Source organism: Petromyzon marinus, chromosome 48 (genome assembly GCF_048934315.1).
Source record: "Petromyzon marinus isolate PM22_M1 ecotype Great Lakes invasive population chromosome 48, UKy_Petmar_22M1.pri1.0, whole genome shotgun sequence".
Classification (NCBI taxonomy): Eukaryota; Metazoa; Chordata; class Hyperoartia; order Petromyzontiformes; family Petromyzontidae; genus Petromyzon; species Petromyzon marinus.
Genome location: NC_133714.1, coordinates 8,210,380 through 8,226,068, shown reverse-complemented (window position 1 = coordinate 8,226,068; position 15,689 = coordinate 8,210,380). Strand labels below are relative to the sequence as shown.

General features: G+C 57.7%; 1 protein-coding gene across 1 annotated transcript in view; it reads left to right on the top strand.

Annotated features, from left to right (window-relative positions):
- Positions 1–15,646, top strand: part of LOC116952686 (sodium- and chloride-dependent GABA transporter 3-like) — a 132,015-nt gene extending 116,369 nt beyond the window's left edge. The window contains exons 9-15 of the mRNA XM_032972271.2: positions 733–857; positions 3,546–3,658; positions 4,329–4,466; positions 7,105–7,207; positions 10,139–10,239; positions 12,893–13,063; positions 14,936–15,646. Coding sequence (XP_032828162.2) covers positions 733–857; positions 3,546–3,658; positions 4,329–4,466; positions 7,105–7,207; positions 10,139–10,239; positions 12,893–13,063; positions 14,936–15,172 — 988 coding nt within the window. The 3' untranslated portion in view covers positions 15,173–15,646. The remainder of the gene's footprint in view (positions 1–732; positions 858–3,545; positions 3,659–4,328; positions 4,467–7,104; positions 7,208–10,138; positions 10,240–12,892; positions 13,064–14,935) is intronic.
- Positions 15,647–15,689: the final 43 nt, after the last annotated feature.

Genomic DNA, 15,689 nt, shown 5'->3' with positions numbered 1-15,689 from the left:
TACTCATTTTAAGGCTGGGTTGACCTAGGGGTAGGCTTCAGGGCCGGTTCAGATATCGCTTGCTGCCGATAAGATGTCAGCCCTGGTCGGGCATCGAACTCGGGTGTGCCGGGTTCGAAGCGCAGTGTGCTAACCACCGCGCCACGTTTCCCCATTTGTCTCACACAGCGAGAAAAAGACAAAGATCCCCCGTATAGCTTCAACAGACTGTTGGGGCAGGTGTTGTTAGGGAGCACCTATTAAGGATGGCACGGTACACGAGGGTGTGATGTGGGCAGCATCTTTGTTTTCCGAGTGGTGCTGTTTACAAACCACACCGGGCAATCGTTTTAGGCTGAGTCGACCTAGGGGATGCCCAGGACCGTTTTAGATAATCATCACTGGTGTCGGCCGTGAGCGGGAATCAAACTTGGGCCCCCTGGTTCGGTTCACGCACTGTGCACTGCGTTGCGCTAACCACTGCGCTACCGTTCCCCACACACGTACACACACTTGGACATCACAATCATACGCACACAAAGACAATCCCTTGACACATGACCCCGGCTTGTTTGATACTGGCCCCTGACCGCTCATGGTACTGATAGTTGACCCCTTGTTTATGACCCCTGACCTCTGAGTCTTGTGGCTGTGTCCTCTCGACTCCTCGTGGTACTGACCCTTGACCACACCCCCCCTTCATCCTCGTTGATTTTGACCTCTGACCCATGACCCCCCCCCCCCCCCCTGCAGGGACTGCGTGATGCTGTGCTGCCTGAACAGCGGCACGAGCTTCGTCGCTGGCTTCGCCATCTTCTCCGTGCTCGGCTTCATGGCACTCGAGCAGGGGGTCAACATCGCCGAGGTCGCCGAGTCAGGTGGGTTCGGGGTGGGGGGGGGGTCATGCGGGTTAAGGCGTCGGCAGCGTTAGCACTTTGCTGACAAAATTTGTGATGGAAGTTATTGTCAACCAAGCGTTCGGTCCCTGACGGCTTTGAGTAGATGAAATGGTGCTGCAGTTTCCCAGCTCCCGTGTCTCTCACTCCCGTGTCTCTCACCCCCGTGTCTCTCACCCCCGTGTCTCTCACCCCCGTGTCTCCCACCCCCGTGTCTCTCACCCCCGTGTCTCCCACCCCCCGTGTCTCCCACCCCCCGTGTCTCTCACCTCCCGTGTCTCCCACCCCCGTGTCTCTCACCCCCGTGTCTCTCACTCCCGTGTCTCCCACCCCCGTGTCTCTCACCCCCGTGTCTCCCACCCCCCGTGTCTCTCACCCCCCGTGTCTCTCACCTCCCGTGTCTCTCACCCCCCGTGTCTCTCACCCCCCGTGTCTCTCACTCCCGTGTCTCCCACCCCCGTGTCTCCCACCCCCGTGTCTCTCACCCCCCGTGTCTCCCACCCCCCGTGTCTCTCACTCCCGTGTCTCTCACTCCCGTGTCTCCCACCCCCCGTGTCTCTCACTCCCGTGTCTCTCACCCCCGTGTCTCCCACCCCCCGTGTCTCTCACTCCCGTGTCTCTCACCCCCGTGTCTCCCACCCCCGTGTCTCTCACCCCCCGTGTCTCCCACCCCCGTGTCTCCCACCCCCGTGTCTCTCACCCCCGTGTCTCTCACTCCCGTGTCTCCCACCCCCGTGTCTCCCACCCCCGTGTCTCTCACCTCCCGTGTCTCCCACCCCCGTGTCTCTCACCCCCCGTGTCTCCCACCCCCCGTGTCTCCCACCCCCGTGTCTCTCACCCCCCGTGTCTCCCACCCCCCGTGTCTCCCACCCCCCGTGTCTCTCACTCCCGTGTCTCTCACCCCCGTGTCTCTCACCCCCGTGTCTCCCACCCCCCGTGTCTCTCACTCCCGTGTCTCCCACCCCCCGTGTCTCTCACTCCCGTGTCTCTCACCCCCGTGTCTCCCACCCCCCGTGTCTCTCACCCCCCGTGTCTCCCACCTCCCGTGTCTCCCACCCCCGTGTCTCTCACCCCCCGTGTCTCTCACCCCCGTGTCTCTCACCCCCCGTGTCTCCCACCCCCCGTGTCTCTCACCCCCCATGTCTCTCACCCCCCGTGTCTCCCACCCCCCGTGTCTCCCACCCCCGTGTCTCTCACCCCCGTGTCTCTCACCCCCGTGTCTCCCACCCCCCGTGTCTCCCACCCCCGTGTCTCTCACCTCCCGTGTCTCTCACCCCCGTGTCTCCCACCCCCCGTGTCTCTCACCCCCCGTGTCTCCCGCCTCCCGTGTCTCCCACCTCCTCTGCCTCCTGTGTCTCCCACTCCCAGTATCTCCCATCCCCATGTCTCCCATTCTCAGCGTCTCCCGCTTACGCGTGTCTCCCACCCACGGCGTCTCGTTAATTGTATTTGTTGACGTGGGTAAAAAGCATTCAGCCGTCAGCTGCTTCACGAAAGAATGTCGCAAAGCAGCGGAGATGCTTGGTGACAAAAAAGAGGAAGTTACAGCGGCGAATAACAAATAACAACATTGCGGATACTGAATAGCGATCGCATTCGAGGGAACCAACAATATTGAAAGGTGCCACGGTGGCTAGGAGATGTTAACTACCTCGCCTGGCATACAGGAGGTCGTGGGTGAGATCCCGACCATGACGCTTCTATATTTAGAGTTTTCATATTCTACCCGTGGGTTGCGTGGATTTTTCCCCGGGTCACCGTGTAATGGAAAGCCAGAAAATAAACAGAACCTGCATGGTGAACGGGCAGAACGAGGCGGGGGGTAAAGGCGAGTTTACCCACTCACTCACCAACTCACTCACCAACTCACCCAGCCACTCACCAACTCACCCCCTCGCTCATCCACTCACCCACCCACTCATCCACTCACCAACTCACTTACCAACTCACCCAGTCACTCACCAACTCACCCGCTCACCCTCTCGCTCATCCACTCACCCACTCGCTTAGAACCAGGGTGTATGGCCACACCTAAGGCTGCGAGGGTAGAGGCAAGTTTCTGGAGGTGAGTTTTGAAGATGGGACTTGAATAGCTCTAACGACTTTGAACGTCTGATAATTAGCAAAGGCAACGCGTTGTTCCAAAGCTTGGGCGCTGCACGGTGGCAACAGCCCGGTCAGCCCAGGAACAGGTCGCACTCATTACACACAACGTGCAGGCCACGAATGAACCACAATACCTCGCTGACCTCGTCAAAGATCATGAACCATCATCACGTGAACTCTCACGGTCATCCTCGCGGAAGCAGCTCTTGGCTAAGCCATCGGACAGAGACGGTCACCGCGTCGCGCGCCTTCAGACGGGCTGCTGCGGCCGTCTGGAACGCTCTTCCTTTCCGATATCAGGAAGCCACTGGGAGCTGTGATGCACTTTTAAATCATCCAGATTGAAGACTAATTTCTTCGGAACTGACGTTTGTGCTTAGTTTGTTGTCCTTCCCCCACACCTCCGATTATCGCGGTTGGCTACGTACGGCCTCGAAAGAAGTTCAACGTACGTACGTACGCACATGCAACAAACGCCTGACCTTCGGAGGGACGCGGCGCGTATCACAGGAAACGAACGAGCGACCACACAGCGGAAACTCGCCACGCTCGGTGTCTCCCCAGGTCCCGGCCTGGCGTTCATCGCCTACCCGCGGGCTGTCTCCATGATGCCCCTCGCCCCGCTCTGGGCGTCGCTCTTCTTCCTCATGCTCATATTCCTGGGTCTCGACAGCCAGGTGGGTAAGCGGCGAGCCGGCCCCCCGCCGTAAGGTGAGCTAGGGTGTCGCCGTTGGGCACGATGGCTCCCCGTCGCGCGTTTCGCTGTCGCGCGCGTCGGATGATGCCCTCGAAACGGGGTGGGGGGTCGGTCTGTCTGTCTCGAGGTGAATATTCGTCCGGGTGGAATTATTCGAATGAGCAAACATAAACAGGAATAAGAGAAATGTTGCCGCCGACATCACCGCCCCGCCGCTCGTCACGCCGTGCACCACGGAGAGACGTCACACGCGCCCGGTTGTCCCTCGCTCGATCCTCCCTGCCCCTATTGTCCCCATGCCCCCTTCTCTCCTGCGCCCCACCCAACCCCCCCATACCTCTACCCCTCTATCCCCGTGTCCCCTTCTCTCCTGCACCCCACCCAACCCCCCCATACCTCTACCCCTCTATCCCCGTGCCCCCTTCTCTCCTGCACCCCACCCAACCCCCCCATACCTCTACCCCTCTATCCCCGTGCCTCACCCTGTCCCCTCTAACCCCCCCTGCTCCCTGCTCCCCCCCCCCCGTGTCTCACCCTGTCACCCTGTTCCCGTGTCCCCCCCGTGCCCCCTCCAACTCCACGTCTCACCCCCCCTACCGTGTCCACGTGTCTCCTCTACATCCGTGTGTTCCCCCCCCCCCCCCCCCCAGTTCGTGTGCGTGGAGAGCCTGGTGACAGCCATGGTGGACATGTACCCCAAGACGTTCCGCTTCGGCCGCAGACGTGAGCTGCTCATCCTGTGCGTGTCCATCATCTCCTTCTTCCTCGGCCTCATCATGCTCACGGAGGTACGCACGCACAAGCCAGACAAAGGTCCCCCGCACAGCCTCAACATTCTGTTAAAGGATATACGGTTGGATCTTTAGAGTGTGTTTATTCTCCCCCTGTTCTGCATGGGTTACCTCTCGGTTCGCCGGTTTCCTCTCATGGAACAAACCCACAACCACAGTGGAACTGGTATTGGCCAAACGTCTCAATGCTGATAAAGTGCCCGCAAATCACTGAATTGGCTTCACACAGCAACAACGGCATGGCTCCCCCGACTGCGAAAATTTTGGCAGGACCGTCCTGAAAACGGGTCTGGAGACTCTGTGAGTGCGTGAACAAGGTTAATAATGTTAATGATAAAAAGTAATGTACGTGTGACTGTAGGAGCACTTGCCCCAACAGTCTTTTAAGGCTATACGGGGATCTTTGTCTTTGTGTGTACACACATCTCTACGTCTATGTGTGTACACGTGTGTTGATGTTTATGTTGTTGATTTGAAGCTTTCGTGACTGCAGGAATCCATACTCTTTGGTTCTTTCGGTGAAGTCACGTGGGTAAAAAATTTAAATAAATCACGACGTTTCGAACGCAACACAGGCGTCCGTCTTCAGGTGAACATCGCGACAGCTGCAATGTCCGCTCCCGTGTCCACGATGTCCGCTCCCGTGTGCACGATGTCTGATCCCGTGTGCACGATGTCCGCTCCCGTGTGCACGATGTCCACTCCCGTGTGCACGATGTCCGCTCCCGTGTGCACGATGTCCACTCCCGTGTGCACGATGTCTGTTCCCGTGTGCACGATGTCTGTTCCCGTGTGCACGATGTCCACTCCCGTGTGCACGATGTCTACTCCCGTGTGCACGATGTCTGTTCCCGTGTGCACGATGTCCGCTCCCGTGTGCACGATGTCCGCTCCCGTGTGCACGATGTCTGTTCCCGTGTGCACGATGTCCACTCCCGTGTGCACGATGTCTACTCCCGTGTGCACGATGTCCGTTCCCGTGTGCACGATGTCCGCTCCCGTGTGCACGATGTCCACTCCCGTGTGCACGATGTCCACTCCCGTGTGCACGATGTCCGTTCCCGTGTGCACGATGTCCACTCCCGTGTGCACGATGTCTACTCCCGTGTGCACGATGTCTACTCCCGTGTGCACGATGTCTGTTCCCGTGTGCACGATGTCCGCTCCCGTGTGCACGATGTCCGCTCCCGTGTGCACGATGTCCGTTCCCGTGTGCACGATGTCTGTTCCCGTGTGCACGATGTCCGTTCCCGTGTGCACGATGTCCGCTCCCGTGTGCACGATGTCCGCTCCCGTGTGCACGATGTCCGTTCCCGTGTGCACGATGTCTGTTCCCGTGTGCACGATGTCCGTTCCCGTGTGCACGATGTCTGTTCCCGTGTGCACGATGTCCACTCCCGTGTGCACGATGTCTGCTCCCGTGTGCACGATGTCCACTCCCGTGTGCACGATGTCTGCTCCCGTGTGCACGATGTCTACTCCCGTGTGCACGATGTCTGTTCCCGTGTGCACGATGTCTGCTCCCGTGTGCACGATGTCCACTCCCGTGTGCACGATGTCTGTTCCCGTGTGCACGATGTCTGCTCCCGTGTGCACGATGTCCGCTCCCGTGTGCACGATGTCCGTTCCCGTGTGCACGATGTCTGTTCCCGTGTGCACGATGTCTACTCCCGTGTGCACGATGTCCACTCCCGTGTGCACGATGTCTGCTCCCGTGTGCACGATGTCTGTTCCCGTGTGCACGATGTCTACTCCCGTGTGCACGATGTCTGTTCCCGTGTGCACGATGTCTACTCCCGTGTGCACGATGTCTACTCCCGTGTGCACGATGTCTGTTCCCGTGTGCACGATGTCCACTCCCGTGTGCACGATGTCTGTTCCCGTGTGCACGATGTCTACTCCCGTGTGCACGTTGTCTGTTCCCGTGTGCACGATGTCCACTCCCGTGTGCACGATGTCTACTCCCGTGTGCACGATGTCTGTTCCCGTGTGCACGATGTCTACTCCCGTGTGCACGACGTCCACTCCCGTGTGCACGATGTCCACTCCCGTGTGCACGATGTCTACTCCCGTGTGCACGATGTCTACTCCCGTGTGCACGATGTCCGCTCCCGTGTGCACGATGTCCGTTCCCGTGTGCACGATGTCTGTTCCGGTGTGCACAATGTCTGTTCCCGTGTGCACGATGTCCGCTCCCGTGTGCACGATGTCCGCTCCCGTGTGCACAATGTCCGCTCCCGTGTGCACGATGTATACTCCCGTGTGCACGACGTCTGCAAGGGAGCGGCTGTCGCGATGTTCACCTGAAGACGGACGCTCGTGGGTATTTCTACCCACGTGACTTCACCGAAAGAACCAAAGAGTATGTTTATGTTGTTGTTGATGCTGTTGATGGCGGTGATGTTGTTGACGGTGATGTTGATGACGTTGATGGTGATGTTGATGGTTACGGTGACGTATGTAAGTATGTTGAACATCTCTTCGCATCGTGCATGGTCAACCATGCTAATCGGAGGTGTGGGGGAAGGACAACGTTCGTATGCTGTTAATGTTGATGACGTTGATGGTTATGGTGACGTTGATGTTGTTGATGACGTTGATGTTGTTGATGACGTTGACGTTGGTGACGTTGCAGGGAGGAATGTACATCTTCCAGCTGTTCGACTACTACGCGGCCAGTGGCATGTGTCTTCTCTTTGTTGCTGTTTTTGAGTCCATCTGCATCGGATGGATATATGGTGAAGGCACTCACCCGCTCACTCTCCCGCTCACTCACCCGCTCACTCACCCGCTCACTCATCCACTCACCTCAATCATTCAGCCACTAACTCACTCACCCACTCACTCACTCACCCGCTCACTCACTCAATCACTCACTTACTCACTCACCCACTCACTCACCCGCTCACTCTCCCGCTCACTCACCCGCTCACACATCCACTCACCTCAATCAATCAGCCACTCACTCACCCGCTCACTCACTCACCCACTCACTCACTCACTCACCCGCTCACTCACTCAACCACTCACTCACCCACTCACTCACTCACCCACTCACTCACTCAACCACTCACTCACTCACTCACCCACTCACTCACTCACCCACTCACTCACTCACCCACTCACTCACTCACCCACTCACCTCAATCATTCAGCCACTCACCCACTCACTCACTCACCCACTCACCCACTCACTCACCCACTCACTCACTCAACCACTCACTCGTGAATTATCCTACCCACCCACAGGGGAGAGAGGGGAGGGGTCAGAGCCCAGCACTGCTCCCTGCTGCAGTCCCCCCCCTCCCCCCTTGGCTTTGACCCCAAATCCCACCAGCCACCAATCACCCCCCCCCAAATCCCACCAGCCACCAATCACCCCCCCCAATCCCCACCAACCACCAATCCCCCGCCCCCCCCCCCAATTCCCACCAGGCACCAATGCCCCCCCCCCCACCTCCCATCCCTCTCTGCTACCTGATTCACAATGTGTGTGCGTGATTCACAATGTGATTCACAATGTGTGTGTGATTCACAATGTGTGCGTGATTCACAATGTGTGTGCCTGGTTCACAACGTGTGTGCGTGATTTACAATGTGTGTGTGATTCACAATGTGTGTGTGATTCACAATGTGTGTGCCTGGTTCACAACGTGTGTGCGTGATTCACAATGTGTGTGCGTGATTCACAATGTGTGTGTGATTCACAATGTGTGTGATTCACAATGTGTGTGTGATTCACAATGTGTGCGTGATTCACAATGTGTGCCTGGTTCACAATGTGTGCGTGATTCACAATGTGTGTGCCTGATTCACAATGTGTGCGTGATTCACAATGTGTGCCTGGTTCACAATGTGTGCGTGATTCACAATGTATGTGCCTGATTCACAATGTGTGCGTGATTCACAATGTGTGCCTGGTTCACAATGTGTGCCTGATTCACAATGTGTGTGCGTGATTCACAATGTGTGCGTGATTCACAATGTGTGTGCGTGATTCACAATGTGTGTGCCTGATTCACAATGTGTGTGCCTGATTCACAATGTGTGTGCGTGATTCACAATGTGTGTGCCTGGTTCACAATGTGTGTGCGTGATTCACAATGTGTGCCTGGTTCACAATGTGTGCGTGATTCACAATGTGTGTGCGTGATTCACAATGTGTGCGTGATTCACAATGTGTGTGCGTGATTCACAATGCGATTCACAATGTGTGCGTGATTATTGAATGGGGAGGGAGGCTGGGGGGGAGTTGGGGGGGGGAGGAGCAATGTCTTAGGGGACTCCTTTTTTGTGATGGTCAGCGATATGTCGTGGGGGGCGGGGGGGAGTCCCCCTAGGATCGTTCTTTCTCGCAGCGTAAGCAGCTTTAAGAGCAGCAGCAGTGGCACCGACAGAATCAGAAGCCAATCATACGAATGGCACTAATTACAGCTCACATGTCGCCTTGCATCGAATCTTACAGCGCTTCACATCGATGACAATTCAGTGGCTGCGTTAGGACGTGGCTAAGTTAAGAAGTGGCAAAGTTAAGAAGTGGCAAAGTTAAGAAGTGACTATGCTATGAAGTGGCTAAGTTATTACGTGGCTAAGTTATTACGTGGCTAAGTTAAGAAGTGACCGAGTTAAGAAGTGGTTATGTCAAGAAGTGGCTAAGTTAAATGTGAGTGATATGTGTGTGCTGTGTCTGTGTGCTGTGTCTGTGTGCTGTGTCTGTGTGCGCTGTGTCTGTGTACTATGTGTGTCATCTGTCTGTGTGTGTTGTGTATGCTGTGCCTGTGTGCTCTGTCTGTGTGCTGTGTCTGTCTGTGCTGTGTCTGTGTGTGTGCTGTGTCGGTGTGCGCTGTGTCTGCGTGCTATGTGTGTCATCTGTCTGTGTGCGTTGTGTGTGCTGTGTGTGTGTGCTGTGTCTGTGTGTGTGCTGTGTCTGTGTGCGCTGTGTCTGTGTACTATGTGTGTCATCTGTCTGTGTGTGTTGTGTGTGCTGTGTCTGTGTGCTGTGTCTGTGTGTGTGCTGTGTCTGTGTGTGTGCTGTGTCGGTGTGCGCTGTCTGTGTACTATGTGTGTCATCTGTATGTGTGTGTGTTGTGTGTGCTCTGTCTGTGTGCTGTGTTTGTGTGTGTGCTGTGTCTGTGTGTGTGCTGTGTCGGTGTGCGCTGTGTCTGTGTACTATGTGTGTCATCTGTCTGTGTGTGTTGTGTGTGCTGTGTCTGTGTGCTGTGTCTGTGTGTGTGTGCTGTGTCTGTCTGTGTGTGTGTGTGTGCTGTGTCTGTGTGTGTGCTGTGTGTGTGCTGTGTCTGTGTGTGTGTGCTGTGTGTGTGTGCTGTGTCTGTGTGTGTGTGTGCTGTGTGTGTGCTGTGTCTGTATGTGTGTGCTGTGTCTGTGTGTGTGCTGTGTGTGTGTGTGCTGAATAGAGAATAGTGGAGAGAAGTGATCGCTCACTTGCCCCTTCAGGCTGTTGAAGGCTCTACAGGGGGAATCTTTGCGTGCGTGTGGTGCGGTGTGCAAACATCAACCCTGGGGAGACAAAGGCGGTCGGGCGTCGTTCTGGTCACCCACCCCGCTCGTTTGCCGTGCCGGCCTTCGTAGGGCGCAACTTTGTAACAGCACTTGCCCCGGCAACATCCGTGGGCTACAGGGGCTACCTTTGTCTTTGTGTGTGAGCGCAGGAGGGGACAGATTCTACGACAACATCGAGGACATGATCGGATACCGGCCGTTCCCTCTCATTAAGTGGTGCTGGATGTTCGTGACCCCTGGCATCTGCGCGGTGAGGTTGAGGGCCAGGGGTAAACGTCGCGGTGATGGCCCCGGTGATTGATGTGTGAAGGCGTGCTGATGGCGTTGGCAGAGTGGCGATTTATTGGTGTCTGTGTGTATGTATGCTGAACTTCTTTCGCACTGTACGTAGCCAACCGTACTCATCTAAGGTTGCGGGGGAAGGACAACAAACTAAACACAGAAAGGAGTTCTGAAGAATTTTGGACAGAAGTTTCATGGTGTGGTGATGGTCCTGTGATGGATTGGTGAAGGTGTGGTGATGGCACAGCAGAGTGTGGTGATGGTGTTGGCTATCATGAGGCTTAACTCAAATTCCTCACAGATGTACGTATGCTGAACGTCTTTCGTAAAACCGTGCGAATCGGAGGTGCGTACTCATGCAGAGGTTCACGGTTTCGAATCTCGCGGCCGCCCTGGTAACTACTGCGGCGGCGGCGGAAGTGGCGGCGGTGTCAGCGGTGGTGCGCATTAACCGTGCAGATACTACGCGCCGTCCAATTAACAGCGGACACTAAATTGAGTGGCTAGATGGTGGTGGTGATGGGGTTATTGGTTGGGTAGATGGTAGTGGTGGCGGTGATGGTGGTGGTGGGGTTATTGGGTGCGTAGATGGTTGTGATGATAGTGATGATGGGGGTATTGGACGGGTAGATGATGGTGGTGGTCGTAGGGGTATTGGCTGGGTCATGTAGCCCGCATGCCCAGCCACCGCATGCCGAAACAGCTTTTGTTCGGCTGGATAGAGGGGGCTGAACGGGGGCGACATGGGCTAGAGAAGAGATGGAGTGATGTGGTACAGGAGGACGTGGAGCTGAGTGGACTTGCCGATGACTGGTATCAGCGGTAGATCGGCCTCTGTGGAGGATGCTACTGGGCATTTGGAGGCAGTCGCCCTCCAACAACAATGGAGGGCGGAGGAGCAACGCTCACAACAACGAGCGAAGCACCGGATGGATAAAGCACAGCGAGTTGGCAGAGTAGGGGGCGCAGGTGGTGCATCAGCCAGTCATCTCAGTCAGTCGACCCGTGGCACCTGGGTCTGCCCTCCTGCCAGCGGACGTTCGACACTTCACGTGGCCTCAACGTGCACATAGCCTGGCACAAGCACCGTGGTGATGTCACCGCCACTTAGTAGCGAATGGCGGTTGTTGTTGTTGGTGGTAATGATGGTTGGGGGAGCGGTAGTGTAGCGGTTAGTGCGCTGCGCTACGAACCCGGCGACCCGAGTTTGATTCCCTCTCACAGCCAACACCAGTGACGATTATCTGAACCGGTCCTGGGCCTCCCCGAGGTCGACTCAGCCTCAAATGAGTACCTGGTGCGTTGTGTATAAACATCGCCACTGGGGAGACAAAGGCGGTCGGGCGTGGTATTGGCCACCCACCCCCTCGTGTACCGTGTCGACCTTCATAGGTGCTCGCTTACAGAAATTGGCCCATACGGGGGATCTTTGTTTTTGTTCGATGGCAGTGGTGGTATTGGGTGGATAGATGGTGGTCGTGATGGCGGTGATGGCAGTGGCGGGAGCAGTAGTGTCACGGTTAGCGCATTGCGCTATGAACCCGGGTTCGATTCCCGCTCACGGTCAACACCGCTGGCAATTATCTGAATCGATCCAGGGCCTCCCCTAGGTCGACTCAGCCTCAAATGAGTGCCTGGTGCGGTGTGTAAAAATCGCCACGAAGGAGACAGAGACTACCGGACATGGTGCTGTCCACTCACCCCGTCGTGTGCTGTGTCAGCTTTCATCGGACTTGCCCCAATATCCTGTTAAGGCTACACGGGGGATCTTTGTCTTTGTGCGTGTGTTTGAGCGTGCAAGTGTTGGGGGAGTGGTAGCCCAGCAGTTAGTGTGCAGCAGTCAGTACGCAGCGCCACGAACACGTTGACCCGCGATGGATTCCCCCTTTATGGGCAGCGCCAGTGGCGAATATCTGAACCAGTGTTATAACCTCACCTAGGTCGACTCAGCCATAAATGAGCACCTGGTGCGGTGCGAAAGAAAATCAGCAGTGGGGGAGACAAAGGCAGGCCGACGGTGCCCCGTCCGCACCACGCCCTCGTGCGCCGTGCCAGTTTTAATTTTGGTGATTTAATTTGTGTTCACAGATGCTCAGTCGGGGCTGGTAACTGCATCCCGTGCTTTCAGACGCGCTTCTGCGGCCGTCTGGAATGCTCTTCCTTCTGATATTAGGAAGCCACCGGAGCTGCGCATTTTCTAAAATCAAGATTGAAAGCTCATTGCTTTACAACTGTTGTTGGCCTTCCCCTGCACCTCCGATTAACGCTGTTGGCTACGTACGGTGCGAAGGAAGTTCAACAAATGTACATACGAATAAATCGTTTGGTGATACCTCCTTGGCCTATCTGTGTCCTGAGCAAGGGCCATTGCCCGAAAGGTCACCTATTAGCTAGCTACACTTGCCCCGACAGTCTGTCAAGGGCTATACGGGGGATCTTTGTCTGTGTATGGCGGCACACGCATCGTCATGCGATTGGCACGTATGTTTCACTTCGCGCAACCCTGGTCGCCCTCGCGAACGGGACGGCTTATCCCGACTAAATATTGGAATAATAATAACTAAATAATAATGACCTACCCCTCCCTCCCGCCCTCCCGGTATCGGCCGTATCTCCCACAGAGCATCTTCCTCTTCTCTCTCATCAAGTACCAACCACTGACGTACAACAAGACCTACACCTACCCTGACTGGGGCTACGGCATCGGCTGGATGCTGGCGCTGTCCTCCATGATCTGCATCCCAATCGGCGGAGGATACAAGCTGCTCACCACCACAGGCACCTTCAGGGAGGTAGATGAGCCCACAACCCCCCCCCCCCTCCCCCCTCCACCACCACCCCGGCAACCGGGCAGCGGTCGCCGTGGCGACCGGGCAGCGGTTGCCGTGGCAACCGAGCCGCCCCTGGCAACGGGAGGACGGCGCTGGGACGGTCGGCGGAAGGGAGAGCGAGCCGAGCGTGGGGGTGGTGGGGGGGCACGATGGGGAGGGGGGGGGCACGGGGGGGGCAGGGGGGGCGGGGGTTGGTGGGCGACCGGTTGTCGAATGTCGTAGCCGTGTGGGTGCCTCCGAGATCGATCGCCCGGACGGTGCTGCGGACCGCTCCGTGCAGACGCTCCTCGGTGCGGCCGCTCTGCTGCTGCTGCTGCTGCGTGGAGGCAGCCCGAGCCAGCGATGTGAACACGGGAGGGATGAGGCGGTGCAGTCAGCCCGTGCTCTCCCCCCCTCTGCTTCTCTGGCTGCCCTGCCTCTCTCTCTCCCATAGACTCACGGGGAGACCCATAGACCAATTTACGTGGAATGTAGCACGGTGGTAGCGCTCGAGAGGGGCACGCTCTCCGCACGTGCTGAGTCACCACACGTGTGGTGTTACTGCACGTGTGGTGTTACTGCACGTGTGGTGTTACTGCACGTGTGGTGTTACTGCACGTGTGGTGTTACTGCACGTGTGGTGTTACTGCACGTGTGGAGTCGCCGCACGTGTGGAGTCACCACACGAGCTGAGTCACCGCACGTGTGGTGACTCCACACGTGTGGAATCGCCGCACGTGTGGAGTTACCGCACGTGTGGTGTTACTGCACGTGTGGAGTCACCACACGTGTGGTGACTCCACACGTGTGGTGTTACTGCACGTGTGGAATCGCCGCACGTGTGGAATCGCCGCACGTGTGGTGACTCCACACGTGTGGTGTTACTGCACGTGTGGTGTCACCGCACGTGTGGAATCGCCGCACGTGTGGAGTCACCGCACGTGTGGAATCGCCGCACGTGTGGAGTCACCACACGTGTGGAATCGCCGCACGTGTGGAGTCACCGCACGAGGCAGACGACGCGATCGTGGCGTCCTCGAGTCGCGGACCGAGGCGGATCGCCGCATCGTCGCCCCGGTGACGTGTCGATACCGGTGACGTGTCGATACCGGTGACGTGTCGATACCGAAATCAGTGCGCGAGTCGCCGACACGTGACGCTCGCGTGGCGCGCGGCGTTGCGACGTGAACGGCGTTGCGACGTGAACGGCGTTGCGACGTGAACGGCGTTGCGACGTGAACGGCGTTGCGACGTGAACGCGCGTTGCCTCTGTGTCGCATACGTTCGATACACGCACTCGCAACCCACGCACTCCAATCATCACGCGCGTTTTATCTGCTCACTACTCACTCACTACGCATTCACTCACTACTCACTCACTGCAATCATCACACTCACTTATACGCTCACGACTCACTCACAGCGCAATCACTCACAACGCACTCACTCGTTAAGCGCTTAATATAACCATCACGCTCTTTACAATCATCACACTCATTGCACAAAATCATCACACTCACTCATCGCCACCACTATCACAGTCGCCCGTTGTGATGCCCCCCCCCCCCCCCCATAGAAGCTGGTGACCCGACCTCTCTCCTCATACTCCACGTCCACCATCACTATCGCCCCCACCATCACCCCCATCATCATCAACCCATTCAAAACCACTACCACAATCATCATCATCATCTTCATATCCAATACTACCACCAGCACTACCCTCTACCCACCCAATTCCACCGCCACTACCATCATCTAATCGGCCAATACCACCACTGCCACCACCCCCACCCCACTCACTAACCCCGTCCAGGCGCCCCCCACTAAACCGCTCCTCGCGTGCGCCCACAGCGGCTGCAGAAGCTGGTGACCCCCAGCCCGGACCTGCCGGTGCCGGGCGCCTCCAGGGCCGGCGCCGTGCAGGTGCAGCTGAGCCGCTCGGCCAGCGACTGCGACGCCAACGGGCGGTGCAACGGGGAGGACGGCGCCGCGGCCGCCCCCGCCGCCAACGCCGGCGCCGCCGTGGCCGCGGCCGCGGCCGGCGGCGGCGGCGGCGGCGCCTGCGCCGACACGGAGAGCCCGCTGTGAGAGTCGGGGCCCCGGCGGGGTCCAGGGTGGCGGGGTCCAGGGTGGCGGGGCCCGACTCCGGTCCCCCCGGGGTCAGCGGCTGGAATGGCGCAAGTTCTGTTTTAAATCTGGGGGCGGCTGGCCCCTAGACGTAGCCCCTAGTGATAGTCCTAGCTCCTAGGTGTAAGCCCCGAGCAGGCTGCCTCCAGCCTGAACCCCTGTAACCTCTGTCCGTGACTCCCTCGCCTCTCTTAGCCCCCCCTGAACTGTAGCCCCCCCCCCTCCCACCCAACCGCGTCCCTGCATCCCCACCTTGGTGATTGTTTGGCACGGTGAGCAGTCGACCCCCCCCCCCCTCCCCCGGCCCACCGCCCGTCCCAAGCTGTATTTGTGTGCTCGTGTTTTGTCCTTCACCGTTTAAAAGATTGGAGGCAGCGGCGGGAAGTCGCTGGGGTTTCAAAAGCGACGCGCGGGGGCAAGGCGGGGGGGGGCAAGGCGGGGGGGTGGCAAAGCGGGGGGGGGCAAGGCGGGGGGGGGG